Raw genomic sequence first — 14,843 nt, 5'->3', positions numbered from 1 at the left:
TTATAATACTGTTATTAACAGTGCAATAAGCATGAGGACACAGTTTTAACATCATTCTTATTTTATCTCCTCTTTTGCAAGGCTTCAAATGCTATGGATGAGACTGTAAATATAAAAGCAGTCCATTAATTTTATATAAACAGTTTTATATACCCGAAGGCCTATGACAACATTTCTTGACAAAATAGCCAAGCAGAAGGACTGTTTTTCTAAAAGTTCAATCAAGAATAGCTTATAAAAATGACTGTGCAGATAAATATTATGGCACAGGTGGTCTGAACTACCCATAACAGAAATTCCATTAGCTAAAATTTTTTAAGAGCTGCCAATTACACTTTCAATTTGAAGTGGTATCTGAATAGTGGCAAGCAATTCTCAGAAATAGAAATGGTCTACTTAATCTTCAACATAAACAGAATCTGTCCTCCTCACACAAGTAAACAAACCATTGATTTATATGGAATCCTGTCTTGTATTACACAACAGGATCAGGGCATAGGATCTGCTGCAGAGGAGTCTTTGTTTTATCATAGTGTTTTCAATACATGGCCAGAATGTTTCTCCTTTTCTATTTTTACTTTTACCTGGCAGCTCACATGCACCTTTAAAACAAGCGCAGGAAATATTGTGCTAGCTGAAAGTTAACTCACACATAATGCAAGGCTGACATAGGGCAGGGGAAGGGGAAAGAGGATCATAAAACACACTGGTCACAAATCATTGGAAATGTTACTTCTGTTATTTCAAAGCATGTTCCAACTAGAAGGTAAGTAGCATCTTTTATTTTTCAGCTGAGGATACTGTACAGGTTAGACTTAAGTGACTCTCTACTTTTCTTTCTAAATAAATAAATATAATTCCAATGTATCATATATTACTATAAGATTAATAATTTATATATTTATATATATAGTATATATTATAATTGAATTCTATGCCTTTTCAAGAAGAAAGGTTATTAGATCACTTGTTTCCTAGTATTATTTTGGCTGTCAGCTATGCTTCTAAAACAAGTCTGCTGCAGACCTATCACCAAATTTTAAATAAATATAAAAAGAAATAACACAGACATATTTGACTTATCAGTTTTCAAAAGCCCAGCAAAATAAGAGCATTCACAGGTGCTCATGTGCACACAATAACCAGTTTACACACACAAAGAAACAACTAGGCTCTTTGTTCTTTTGGTTTTTATGTTAAGTCTGGGTTAGAAGATGAAATTTGAGGAAAAGAGGGCACTAATATCATAATAATTTGGCCTAATTTCTCCCCCTTCAACAACCTGCAGATTTGGAAAGAGCATGCACTGGTCAACCTGTTATCAAAGTGATCAAACAGATTAACAGGAGAGGTGATAACCCAGTTTTGATAACTGGCAAAACTAATTTGTGAATGGACAGGACAGAGACCAACTAGTGGACAAAATTTTTGAGAAGATGCAGGGGGCAAGGAGGAAAAATCTCTCCTTGGAGAGGAAAAGACAAGGCAACGGGAGAGACGGCGCAGTGTGCAAGGCAGATGAACATCCCTGAGACATTTGTCACTAGCTGGATGGTGAGACATTGACATTAATGAGGGTGGCATTTGGAAGATAAAAGCAGTATCTCTGCAGCAGACAATGAAGTTTTGAGACACCACGCACAGGGATATGGTGTAATCAAAAGGGACTAGAGAATATTCACATCCAGCAAAAGCATCACAATCACTACTGATATTCATGAGAGAATACGGATCAGGAATAAATGGCTTATGGTTTTGTCTGGAAGGCTGGTGGAGATTGTGGGTTATTTTACCTCTCAGCCCAGTCAATTCCCATCACATTCCTTTATTGAAGGACTCTTCATCAGTCATTCACTTACACCTGCCTTGCCAAAAGTCACTGTTTCATTGACAAGTGCTTTTCAGGCAGCAGAGCTCTAGAGGATAGCTCTGTCGATAGTAAGTGGGGATTTACAGGGGTGGAGGCGGTTGCCTGTGATTATCTCCTCGTGAAAGTAAGGGGAGAGCTGGGAGATGCCCTGAACGCTGTCTGCCAGGACACAGGCAATCAATTGAAGGCAGCAAGATCTGGCTGCCCCTCACAGATGCCTCAGAGTGCCACTACCCCTAAAATCATATCAGCTGTGTCTGAGAGACACTCCTGCCCCAACCCATGGGATAAAAAGTGTCATTGTTAATTAATAATTCCATTTTCTCATGTCTCGGTGTCAGCCATGTCTCAGACCTCATTTTTTACTCCAATGCTCTTGGATATCTCTGGTCTCTCTCCAAAAGGAGAGGATACCGTGATCCTGGGATAGAATAAGAGAAACCTGAGCATCTCAGCACACCTTTCCTATCCCCAGATTCATTCTACCGCCCCTATTCCACCCCATACTCATGTGTTGTCCCTCTGACCAGCTTTTCCTCAGAAAATAAAGCTACCATTTCACCATTGAGAGAAAGCCAGTCAGCACCAAGAGTAAACAAATACATCGCTCTGCTCGTCCACCCGTCTTCTTCTTCCTTCAGGAAAACTGGCACAGAGCGCCAAGCCCCAAGCCCAGAGCGTGTTGAGGATGATGTCTAAGCAGCAGCAGCCCAGAACCTTGACCGGGCCGGGCCGGGGCGCCTGTGAGCGGGCAGTGGGCGGTGCGGGCCAGGGCCGGGCGCTGTCCGCGGTGCTGCCCCGGCCCGGGCGCTCTCCAGGGTGCTGATAGTGCCCGGAGCTGCCGGCCCGGCCGCGGGGACAGCGCCAGCCCCGGCCCGGAGCCCCGCCGGACGCTCAAGCCCCATGGCCAGGGCTCGCCCGCTCTCAAGCAGCGCTTGCGCTCGCCCTCCGCGGCTCCAAACACTCAGCATCTCCGACAGAGGAGGGAAAAAACACACTTTTAAAAAATAAACAAACAAATAAATAAATAAACAACACGTAGAATAATCGTACTCTGAAGAATGTTTCAGACGTGAATCCAGTAACGAATGGGAAAATAGGATGCCAGACTAACCCGATATGTGCTAAGGACAAGCTCCTTCTGCTTCCTCATTAATGCTTCATGCAAGGAGTGCAGTCCCACATGTGAAAGTAACCATGTCCCCGTCCTGCTGCAGTGTTTTGAGAGCCTCCCTGTTGTCCTTCAATACCGTCTCTCTGCTTTGATGCAAAAAATTGAAAGTGTGTGGGGAAGCGATTGAAGAATCTGACTGAATCCATCACAAACAAGCCCAGCAAGGCGGATTATGGGAAAAGAAGCTGTATTCTTGAGTAACGACCGGCGTCACAGTAGTTAAAATAGAACAGAAAAGCCTCTCGAAAAGTCAATTCTCATGTAGATGAGGTGACATAAGAGCTTTTCTCTCCCTTCGAGGGCTTAGTGAATTCCTAATTTGCCCCTAGAAGCCCTAGAGGAATGAGGAAGAAAGGGCGGAAATATTGGGATCGCTAGTCGTAACAAATATTACCGGGATCTGCATTGTTGCCTAGAAATACACTGAAAATGAGGGGATCCAATGCCATTGTCTCAGCCGAGCTATTTGTCTTGACCTTCGGCTTTGTCCATCCAGGCTGAACAAACTTCCTGCAATGAGCGTCGACCCCGCAGCCTGCCAGTCACACAACTTTGATCTCTCTGGGTCACGGAAAGGGAAAGAGGATGAGAGGCAGTTTCCCCTCCGAAAGAAGGGCACTCGCAGAAGTTTATACAACAGCCAGAAAAACGTAGGGTTAAACAATAAAATGGGAAATGTGCTGTCCTGCTGAATAGAGAGTAGTTTGCACAGCATTGAGAACCCGCCAATATATATCATATCAATAAAAAGGAGCTCTTCGAAAGCTTGCATAGTAATTGAGATTGGAGATCTTTTTTGATATGGGTTGGCATTTCCTCATATCAATCTGACAGAGCCAACTCAGGAAATTGCTGGTAATATTCATCTGGGGAGCACTTTCATTAAACGTAATTCATTCGACTTTCACAATAAATTGAGTGACATCCTTACAGCAGAACCTTTTTATCCTTGATGAAGTGCTTGCCAGCCTTTGGTTTTCCACTTTATTGTCACATTCCTTAAAGCAGAATCGTCAACATGTCAATCTGCTGCATGAAAAAAATGCTAAAGCTGTATTTACAAAGCATCCAGGAGGTGGTTTAATGCTGACTTACAAGAAGAACGAGCTGGGTGTTAAATTATCTGCTAAATCACAGCAAAACTTCACCCAAACCCAGTCGGGAGAACAGAAGCCAGTCCTAGGGAGGGTAGGATCACTCACACATTCATTTTCTCCAAGTGCTGGCTATTCTGAGCAATTGGTTTCTTAACCTGCTTCACCGCACTTTCCAAGACGATTAGGAAATTGGCTTTTTGTTAATTAAAATGGCGGTTTAGAAATGTAGGGAAATATTAAAGAGGTTAAAATGGATACCTCTAGGTACTGTACCGACTTGGAAGATTTGACTAGTCGAAGAGAGGCAGGGATACTGGATTATATTCAGGTGCCTCCCCAGAAGGTAAAACCTGTTCCAGATTGCTTTCTCCAACTATATACAAAATTAAAATATAGTTGTACCAAGCATCAGGAAAAAGAAACTTCTGTGCGGGGAAATCCCTTCTTAAACTAGCACAGGTCCCTGGTGGTTAGGAAGCAAGGAAGCCTAGAAAAGAATACACTATCCTCCGCTTCGGAAAAAAAAATAAAAAAATAAAAAATCAAGAGCGCATGTAGGTTTGTTTCACCTACACGAGATTACAGTCCCGTTGTTATTCCTGTGTTTTACCATCCGAAAGGGTAATTTTTCCTCCATTACACCCCTGCTACAGCGTCTCTCAAACTCATTTAGAAAGAGGGAGCAGGAGCATCTCAAGACTACGTAAACTCCCCCGCACGAAAAGCCACTACTGTCCCTGCTCGCCAAGTGCTCTCCCCCGCCCTCCCTGCCTTCGACGTCAATTTGAAAATTGAAAGAAATCGCCTATTTGGGGAAAAAAAGCAATACCCGAATGCATTCATCACCAAATGCCTCTGAGAAAATACTGTGGGTGGTGATTACGACAGGACAATGCCTCCTCTCTCCTTTGTTTTCTGCCTATAGAGGTGTGGGTTTGTTTGTTGCTTTTTTGTTTTTGTTTTTGTTTTTCCCTTCCGTGGCAAAGTAGGACACAATCAGCAACAATCTTTAAAAAGAAAGAAGGGAAAAAATCAACTTATCTTCGCCGGCACGTGATATTTCCTCACGTTCACCACAGCTTTCATTAACCGGGGTGAAATGACCGCAAACAGTGCGACACACAGCGAAATTAAATGTACACAAACTCTGGAGCCGCTAACCCCCTGTTTACCCCCTCAGCAAATACTGTACCAAGTGTGCCACCGCTGAGGACAATTTTAAACCTCTATTATTCGCAACAATTTTGCAGAAAAGCTCCTCTCGGCTGTCAGAAGGCCTCCAAGCTACAGTGACGGTGTGAAACAGACCTTAAAATCCCAGCCCGGCACGGGGGGAAGGTTAGCAGGCTGTTTCCAAAGCCATCGCCGTGTTTAACAAGGTGAGCCCCGTAGTTCCACTCCTCTGGCAAAGCGCCGCGCAGGAAAGCTCCCCCCGCGAAACAGCCTTCACCGCGGGGAGAAAAGCCACCCCTCCCTTTGCTCTGGCGCTGCTTGAGTTCTGCACAGAGTTGAAGCACTCTGCTACCCGGCTCCGGTGCGTATCCTAATCAAACCCGCCGGTGAATAAACACTTTGCTGGGAGAAGACGACAAGCCGGACGGGGGATAAAGAGGGGGAGGGATCCTTACCCTAGCAGCGTGCCACGCAAAATTCCGACTGATTTTAATTCCGTAGCCGCTACTCCAGTTAAGGAGCACCTAAATAATAAGCCGAAGTCTCTTCGAACAGGAATGATCCCAGTAAAAGAGGCGCATGTACCCACTCCGTGCTTGTACGGTGCGGGAGTCGAGCCTGTGACAGTGACGGGGGCGAAATCCCGGAGCGCTTTGCCGCCCGGCGCCCGCCTTGGCCGGGGGTGCGCAGGGCCCGGGCGGGGGTCGGGACGGGACGGGACGGGACGGGTCGGGACGGGTCGGGTCGGGTCGGGTCGGGACGGGACGGGACGGGACGGGTCGGGACGGGACGGGACGGGACGGGTCGGGACGGGACGGGACGGGACGGGACGGGACGGGACGGGACGGGACGGGACGGGACGGGACGGGACAGGAGCGCGTCGCCGCCGGCAGCTGCCGGCCACAGCCCGCCGGGCCCCGCCGCACAGAGCGGCTCCGCAGCTGCCGGCACGGAAACGATCTGCCTCCTCCTTCGAGGGCCTGCTTGACCTGTCCCTCTGAGAAATAATACTTAGGATCCCTGCCGTCCTTCCTAACAGCCCGCGCGTCCAGTAGTCACTTCTACAGCTTGCTGCTTCCACACAGGGGGAAAAAATAAAGAAGAAATGAAAAGAAGCAGCCTGGCCTTTTATTGTCCTGTGGTGTCGGACTGGAAGTTCACCGGCAACTAGGCAGGAGGTACAAGGAGAAAGTTTCCATTAAAGGAATGGTGTAAAATCCCAGCGTCCTTATAAACAGAACTCAATTCTATGAGAGTCTGTGATCTCCGGGTGTTATTTTGCTTTTTTCCTTTATTCTTTACGTGCTTCCTCACTGACGATTTTGAGCTCAGCACAGCACTGTTAGTTAGGAAACATCATCCCTTAGAATCAGACTAAGATGCTTTTGAAAGAACAGCGGTGATGTGGAGTGTCGTGGTAAATAAGACCAAGTGTAGGTGTTTGAACACCTTCTGCAGCTTTCTAAAAGTAGAGAAAGAAAACAACTGCAAGACTTTAAAGGTTAATTCTGCCAAATAAGTACTAAGTTACCCATTTAGGCCAAAGGAAATGCACTACCACTGCAAATAAAATATAACATTTTCAATACACTGCACATCTTGAAACAAGGAGAAAATGCACACCTCGAAATGCACAACTAATGTTCTTCTCAATAAACATAATATGGTGAACCATCTCTACCCTAGCAAAATTTCTACTCATTCAGATCGGCCACGATCTCTATAAATTTCAGGCAATAAGGATGGATAGCATACGGCTCTATTAAAAGGAGAAGAAAAGCAGAAGCACTATTTTTTTTTCTCCTTAAGATTTCATGACAAAGAAGTTTAACGCGGGGGGGGGGGAAGAACAAAAAAAAAGAAAAAGAGCAGCGGTTTGCTGAGTGAAGAGAAATTACAAGGCAGACAGTGTCTGTAAATGAGTGACTTCAAGGCAGCCCAGCCTCACTGCAGCTGTTCACTCTCCATGAACACCTCCTAATTCAGGCGAAGGGGAAACAGGCTATTTTCCCTCTCACCTATATTATTAACCCCTCTCGAAAAGGTGTTTGTTGTTTTTTTTTTTAACAAACTCGATAGGAAGCTGTTTGTGCTGCCATTTCATTTACCCTTCCTAACAGTTTGAGCATTGAAAATTTAATTCCTAATTGAAACTGCTTTTGTCCATGCGGAGCAACGTGCACATACAGATAGGCACAACAAAGTGCTGCACCTTGCTGCTTTGTGGAGCCGCATTAAAGCTTTAATCAAAACTTCATGCTTCGGTGCTAATAAACAGTTTGTTATCATGCAATGGCCTAATGCAAACTTTCAGAGTCACTCCTGAAATACAGAGAATAGGGAGAAATCGGCATAAATGTGGAAATAGCAAGTTAGAAAGAAGAATTGTGCTAGGGAAATCCTTTGGATCCTCCCCGAGTGTTTTGGCAGAAGACACAGACCAGCTGAAGGGCGCATTCCCTCCCCCTAGCTTGTCTTTTATTCTCGATTTTTTTTTTCTTTCTCTTTTTGGTATCATATTTTGCATTGTTTCGAGGGAAACTTGAAAATCGTCTCCTTCACTCTGCAATGCCAAGCCCTCGGAAAAAAAAAAAAAAAGTATTCAGGTAATGAAGTCTGTAACTAAACGGTAATTGAATCAGCATAATTTGCACACTGAATGGTTTTCAAATGCTCCCAGTTTACAATTAAAGGAGAATTAATGCGCTTGTTGTTCAGACTGCAGCGCATTAGAATAAATCCAGCACTGTTGTTGTAATGAGTCGAGAGCAGTTTAACTGCCAGCAAACACATTTAAAATTTAACACGACGTATCGATCTCGCTCCGGCTTTTTGATGGATTATTTGCCACGCACTTTTCTCCCCATTTTCCCCCACCCCTCCACCCCCACCCCGGCTATAAAATTCGCAGGGAGGAGAGAAGCCCGCGGCAAACGTGGCACCGCCCGGCGAGGGCAGGACCCCCGACGAGGGAGCCACGTCGGGCGGGCCCGGGAAGGGCCGGGAGGTGCCGGGAGGTGCCGGGAAGGGCCGGGATGGGCCGGGAGGTGCCGGGAAGGGCCGGGATGGGCCGGGATGGGCCGGGATGGGCCGGGCCGGGCCGGGCCGGGCGCTGCGCGGGCGCGGGAGGAGCGCGCGCAGCCCCGCCTGTCCCCCCCGCCCCCGATTGGCTGCCCCGCGCGGGGCCGCGCGCGCTGCCCCGCAGCGCCCCCGGGTGGCGCGGCCGCCACAGCGCAGGGAGCGGCGGCGCGGGCAGCGCCCGGAGCCTGAGGGGCCGCAGCCGGAGCCTGAGGGGCCGCAGCCCGAGGGGCCGCAGCCCGAGAAGCCGGAGTCCCAGCCCGAGAAGCCGGAGCCGGAGCCGGGCCGTCGCAGTCACCACCCCCACCACGGGCGCCGGTGCGCTTCTCTCGGCAACGCTTCTGGAAAAAGGTCTTTTCCCTCCCCCGTAGCCACGGGGATGAGCTGCCGCCAAGCGTTTGCCTGCTTAACGCATCACAAGCAAGAAAGGATGCGGACTGCAAAGGGCAGTCTGCCTGGTTTTTGTTCCTTGCAATCGTAGCGGGAATAAAGTCTGTGTGTGTGTGAAAAGAGATAACGCCGATGTTTACTCGTGTTCCCGCGGTAATCTTAAAGGAGATTTGCTACGAAAGTCAATGACACTTCTCGCGGAAAATACTAGCGGTACTCGCCGCCGAGTGCCCGCCCGCCTGTGCCGCACCGCCCGTAGTGGCACACCCGGGGGGTTCCATCCCGGAGGGGTTCCCACCCTCCGGAGGGAGCAGAGGGCAGGAAGTTGCCTCTATCGCACAGCCTGGGCGGGCTCCCCCGCGGCGGTGCTCTGGTGCCCACGCAGACACCCAGAGACTCGGTCCCGGAGGTAGCACCGGGGTACGTGGCCCGGGAGACCCCGACCCTTCTCTGGCCCAGCAGAGCGCTCCTTTTCCGGCGGAGAAGTTACAGGTCTGCGCCCCCGCTCCTCGCTCCCCGCCGAGATTCCCCGGCCGGGACCACCACCTCCCCGGCCGCGGCCCGGCCCCAGGAGGACGGGGCAGGGCTGGCTGCGGGGCGCAAGTTGCCGTGAGTTTGTTCGCTCTCCGCCAGGCTGGCGCCCTCGTCCCCGACGAGCTTCCCCATGCCCGGGCCGTGCGAGGGGCCGGGGACACTCACCAGGTAGAGAGTGGGCTGCAGCAGAAGGACCGCGTACCAGTACACAGCCTGCATCCTCGCCGCTCAAACTTCCCCCGCGCTGCTTTCGCTGCCTCTTTGTTCCTTCCAGAACATAGATCCACCTGACATCCACTTTACAGAACAAGCAGAGCTCTCACCAGCCTAGACAAAAACGAAATTATAGATCCCATGACCACAAGACAAGGTTAGGCTTAGCACAAGGGGGGAAGAGAGGTGTGTAGGGAAAGGGGGGGGGGGGGGGGAAGGGGACGGCGGGAGAGAAGGAGGAGATGGGGTGAGTGAATGGGGGTGGGGGAAACAAAAAACGATTAAAATCGAGTTAATCCAGCGTCAAAGCAAAGTGATCGCACGGTCCGAGGTGGCGGCAGACCGCCTATAGGCAGCGCTACCCGGCGCTCAGTCCTTTCTCTGGGCGGGAGAGCCCCGTGCTGCGGGCTGGGACGGCCCGGGGGTGCCACTGCCAGCCCTGCCTGTTGTGTGTCCTCGGCGGGGACCGGGCGGCAGCCGCCCGCCGCTTGTCTGCGGAGCCCCGGCAGCGAGCTAGGGAGCGGAGCGGCTCCGGAGGGGGGGAGAAGGCGACAGCAGACGCTGGGATCGTGGCTCCGGATGCTTCTGGGCGCTTAAAGCCGAGGCAGAGAGCTTTGCCTTCGGGACGCCCGAGCAGGTTCTGCTTACCCCTACAAGCGCCCACCTCCCTCTGCCGCTCCGAAGGGCGAGCCGTGCCTTGCCCCGGGCCGGGACCGCGCCCCGGGGCGCCCCGACGGGCGAGGACCCCCATCCCCGGCCCCAGCCCTTCTCCGCCCCCGCGGCCCGCGGACAGCCCCGCCGCCGCGGGGGGGGCGCGGTGGGGATACGTACGGCGTGGGGGATCCGACGGCGGACGGGGCTCCGCGGGACGCTCCATGGGCGAGCCTAGAGGGGCTGAGTGCCGCGGCGCAGCCCACCACCCCTGCGCATCTCCTCGCCGAGGTGTCCCGCGGCCGCTGTGCATCCAGCGCAGGCACTGTCAGGGCGACGGGGCGGCTGGCAGGCTCTCCCCCCCTTGCCTCCCCTTCTCCGCACACGGCCGCGCTCTGGATCCGCCGAGCAGGACACTTACGAGAGGAGGGAGCTGCCCGGGCTGCCCGCTCGCCTTCGGCGGGGGGCGCGGGCAGGAACGGCGGCACCGGAGCTCCGGGGCGTCCAGAGCGATTTGTCTCTATTAAAAATGACTTATTGGCGAGTAAGCGGCGAGCGCCTGCTATTTAACTTCAGATAAAATCTATCTGCAAAGACCTTGGCCGATCATCTTAAAATAAAGCGCTGGAGCCGAGCACTGTCCGAGGCTCACTGCTTGGGGAAAGAGAAAGAGCAGCGGAGGGGGGAGGAGGGGGGGGCTTGCTTGGCGAGGGGGGAAGGGAGGAGGGAGGAAGGGGAGTTTAGCGGCGTCCCATCCTCTCTGCTGAACGGGGTGATGAATTAGAGCCCTCCCCGGGCGGCGCGAGCTGCCTTGCGCTGCCCGCCCTGCCCACCCTGCCCGCGCTGCTGCCTGCCCTGTCCCTGCTGCTGCCTGCCGTGTGTCCTGCCCTGTCCCTGCTGCTGCCTGCCGTGTGTCCTGCCCTGTCCCTGCTGCTGCCTGCCGTGTGTCCTGCCCTGTCCTGCTGCCTTCCCTATCCGCCCTGCTGCCTGCCGTGTGTCCTGCCCTGTCCTGCTGCCTGCCCTGTCCCTGCTGCTGCCTGCCGTGTGTCCTGCCCTGTCCCTGCTGCTGCCTGCCGTGTGTCCTGCCCTGTCCCTGCTGCCCTGTCCTGCTGCCTGCCCTGTCCCTGCTGCCTGCCCTATCCGCCCTGCTGCCGGCCTCTGCACGGGAGCGGGCGCTGCCCTCCCTGCCCTCCCTGCTGCCCGCCCTGCTGCCTGGGCACAGCCCTTTCCCTCTCTGCCTGCCTGCGGGAGACGGCTGTCTGCCTTTAATGAGCATGGGAGAGCACCTTCTTTTTCTTCCCTTTCATTCTAGTTTTTCCACCTCCCTCAGCGGTGTCCCGTGCACCGACTGTGCTACTTCGCCTGGGAAGTCAGCGGGCGCCCGCCAGTCAGGCACGGAGGATCACGGAGCCCAGATGGGTGACGGCTACGGGAGCCAGGCTCCAGGATGGAAGGGTTGCTTCTCCCTCGCTAGCAGGAACCTGTAGCTGGACAGCCCCTCGGAGTGAAGCTGGAAAGCTCACCACTGTCGGGTGCTGTGGCTTATCCTGCCAACTGTCATACGAATGGAAAGGTCTCACCGACCTGTTTCTCCTTCTACTTTACAAAGAATTCTATGGATGTTTTTCATACGCTCTTCCATCCCCTAAACAGTATCATTACTAGCCTGACATTGGAGCAGGGTGAAGGGGAGGATACCAGCAGCACAGAGCAGCCTTACCAGATGCCCAAACTCAATAGCAAACCTCAGATTTATCTCTTCCCAAAGCCAAAGCAAGAAGCATGCCAGTAAGCTGTGCAGAGAGGGAAATGAGAAAGAAAAGGAAGACTTCAGTTGTCCTGTCAAATCTTTGTTTCTCTCAGAGCACATAGGGGTAACTAATATCTGCGATCTGAGGCTTCAGCATCAAGCTGTAAAATACTGTTTTAATTTGGGGGTCTGAGTTTGGAACACTAATAAAAGGGGAACAGGGAAAGAATGGGGAAGGTAATGAGTACTCTGAAAGAGCTGTACCAGAGCCCTCCCCCATAGCCATTTCTGCTCCAAACACCTGGAAGATGGACACCTCCATATGCTTCCAGCACCATCACTCTGCTAGACAAGCAGAATGCTCATGTCACAGCTTTGAACAGAAGTGTGCAGTCTGCAAGGAATCATACTGTCATCCTGCCCCTCCAGACAGCTTCTGTGTTGCAGTGCAGGCTAAAGCTGCCTAGGGACTCCTTGTTTCAAAAGGATAACAAAAAATTCCAGCTGACTTTTCCCTTGCAACTCTTTCCTTCCTATCTCTCCCACTTTCACTTCTCTGTAAGTCTGGGGTTAGAACCACACCTAATAAACAATCCAGAGAGAGAGAGAGAGAGAGAGAGAGAGAGAGAGAGGGAGAGAGAGAGGGAAGGAGATTGCTAGATAGATATTGCTCTCTTTGCATAGAGCAAACTTGCCATAGACTGTGTGGAGCATACTGCTGATCATTGCAATAACTTGCTGTTTAGACCCAGCACAGTTACTCTTATCTTAGATATGAAATTGCCAGGTTAATATGGAGCAGAAAAAGCAAAGTCTGCCAGGCTTCAGTAGGTCGTGTTCCTAAAGAAGACGTAATTTCTTCAGGAAGCAGCAATTCAACTCCATGTACAACTTGATTCAGCTTACCCAAGTTCTGATCACTGCCTTCATTTTAAAGTGACAAGGAAGTAGTCCTAGGAGAATAATTATTCCTTCAGCTGGTAAAATAGAAGAAGGTCCTCTCAGTCTTTCTCATCCAGATCCTTATACCTTGTCTATAGCAACACTGTGGAGGAGCTCCTGGCTCCACTGAAATCACAAGCATGGCTCCTTTTACTTCATCCCATTGAAAAGTCTACGCCCTGTGAATTCAGCAGGGTCTCCTATAAATGTCTGATGTGTGTGGCATCTATTTGAATTGTTGGGCAGGCTCTCAAGGCAAAGTTCTTAAGGATGGATGAATCTGTTTACTGAAGGTTCAGACTGATCCAAGGTCTCATTGGCTTAACTGAGGGCTTCTTTCTTTGCCCTTCAGCTGACCTCCTTAGCCAGAGGCCACTGGCACAAACTTTCTAGTTACAACAGAACTGAGATTTCCTTCAAAAATGCTCCTTTTCTCCATTGCCATTACAGAAGAAAGTAGGAGTATATAGGAGTCTGGATTAAGTATTTTTGTTATTAAAGAAAAAATAAGCAAACTCCAAAGTATTCCACCTGTGAACATGTGATATTTTTCAAAGGGAATATAACGATAAAATGCATATAAAAATCTAACATTTAAGATTTTTGGATACAGTCATTTGACTTTCATCTGATTCTGTAAATTGGTGCAGCAGCTTAAGGGGAATATTGGGTTTTTTACAGTGAATAAGTGAATTTTAATTTCAACCATTTGGATGCTGTTTGCAATTCGAACAACAAGGTCTTCATCAAAGCAGTATCAAATAGTGAGGTTCTAAAGAATCACAAGTTCTGGGCTTAGTAATGGACTTTGAAAAAGACCAATTAGACTTTAGAATGTAATTGGACTACTTTTCAAGCTTGGAAATACATTCTAACCTTTAGATATCTTCCCTGTTTCTGCAAAGATAGCGTCCTGGCTTGCAGAACTGAAAGGGTCACAAGCAGAAAATCCAAAGACAATGGCAAGTGATTAATAACTGCTACAGGTTCCAATGGAAGATGGGCACATGGTTTAATTGCTTGAGGCACTAGAAGAAAATACAATGCTGTAATGATAAATATCAAATGATTGTGCTAAACTTCCTGCACAATGCAGCTAACCTGTCTAAACATGGACAGTTATTTATGAAATAGTAAATAGAACTGAATCCTGTGGAATCCTATTCATAGATGCCACATTTCTTATTTTGGAAATAAGCTGCTTGGAACAACAAAGCAAAGCAAAGCAAAGAAGGCAAAGGTGGGCCAGAGAACAAGGAAATCTATTTAAAATGTGAAGAAGTGAAGGAATAAGAAGAGAAAGTCTAATTAATCAGTGTTTGGCAATAGGAAGAATATTTCAGTAAGATTATTTACATGAGTGATATGATGAAGTGTCCAGCCTGTACACTGTATAGTACATATGTAGTGCATGTGCAGTTCCACTATCTTATCTATATGCAAGTTGAAGTACTATTGAATTGAGCTGGAGTTGCATATGCACTACAATGACAGATTATGGCCTCCACAGCTTTTCTATATTTGTACTATACAGTGTGTGGGCCAGATGCCTCATATCACTCATGTAAATAATCTTATTGAAATGTTCTTCATATTGCCAACCATTAACTCATCAGACCTTCTCTTCTTATCCCTTCCCCTCTTCACATTTTAAATAGATTTCTTTTGTTTCAAGAAAATCTTCATGTTTGAACAGAATAATTTTATGGTTGGTATAAATACTACAAACAGAGTCCCTTGTCACATTTTATTTCCATTTCTTCAAGGTCAGAATATGACTGTATGTACCATTCCTATTTCTAAATATAAAAATATCTCTGTGAGACTTTTATTTTTATTACACTGATTTCTGCTTACTTACAGTCAAAGGCATACGACAAAGTGGTGTTTCTCTGTAACCCATATGGAAAAATACAGGAATACTCTAACCACTTCAAGAGAAGTGCCTTGTATTCATGGTGTTCTTAACTA

General features: G+C 49.3%; 1 protein-coding gene across 1 annotated transcript in view; it reads right to left on the bottom strand.

Moving 5' to 3' along the window:
* The window catches only part of NXPH1 (neurexophilin 1), a 137,484-nt gene extending 126,706 nt beyond the window's left edge, over nt 1-10,778 (bottom strand). Inside the window, exons 1-2 of the mRNA XM_058832542.1 lie at nt 10,602-10,778; nt 9,482-9,643 (exon numbers count right to left, since the gene is read on the bottom strand). Coding sequence (XP_058688525.1) covers nt 9,482-9,535 — 54 coding nt within the window. The 5' untranslated portion in view covers nt 9,536-9,643; nt 10,602-10,778. The remainder of the gene's footprint in view (nt 1-9,481; nt 9,644-10,601) is intronic.
* Between the last annotated feature and the right edge of the window lie 4,065 nt (nt 10,779-14,843).

The sequence above is a fragment of the Poecile atricapillus genome, chromosome 2 (assembly GCF_030490865.1).
Source record: "Poecile atricapillus isolate bPoeAtr1 chromosome 2, bPoeAtr1.hap1, whole genome shotgun sequence".
Classification (NCBI taxonomy): Eukaryota; Metazoa; Chordata; class Aves; order Passeriformes; family Paridae; genus Poecile; species Poecile atricapillus.
Note: the sequence above shows the minus strand (reverse complement) of the source record. Positions and strands in the feature narration are given on the sequence as shown.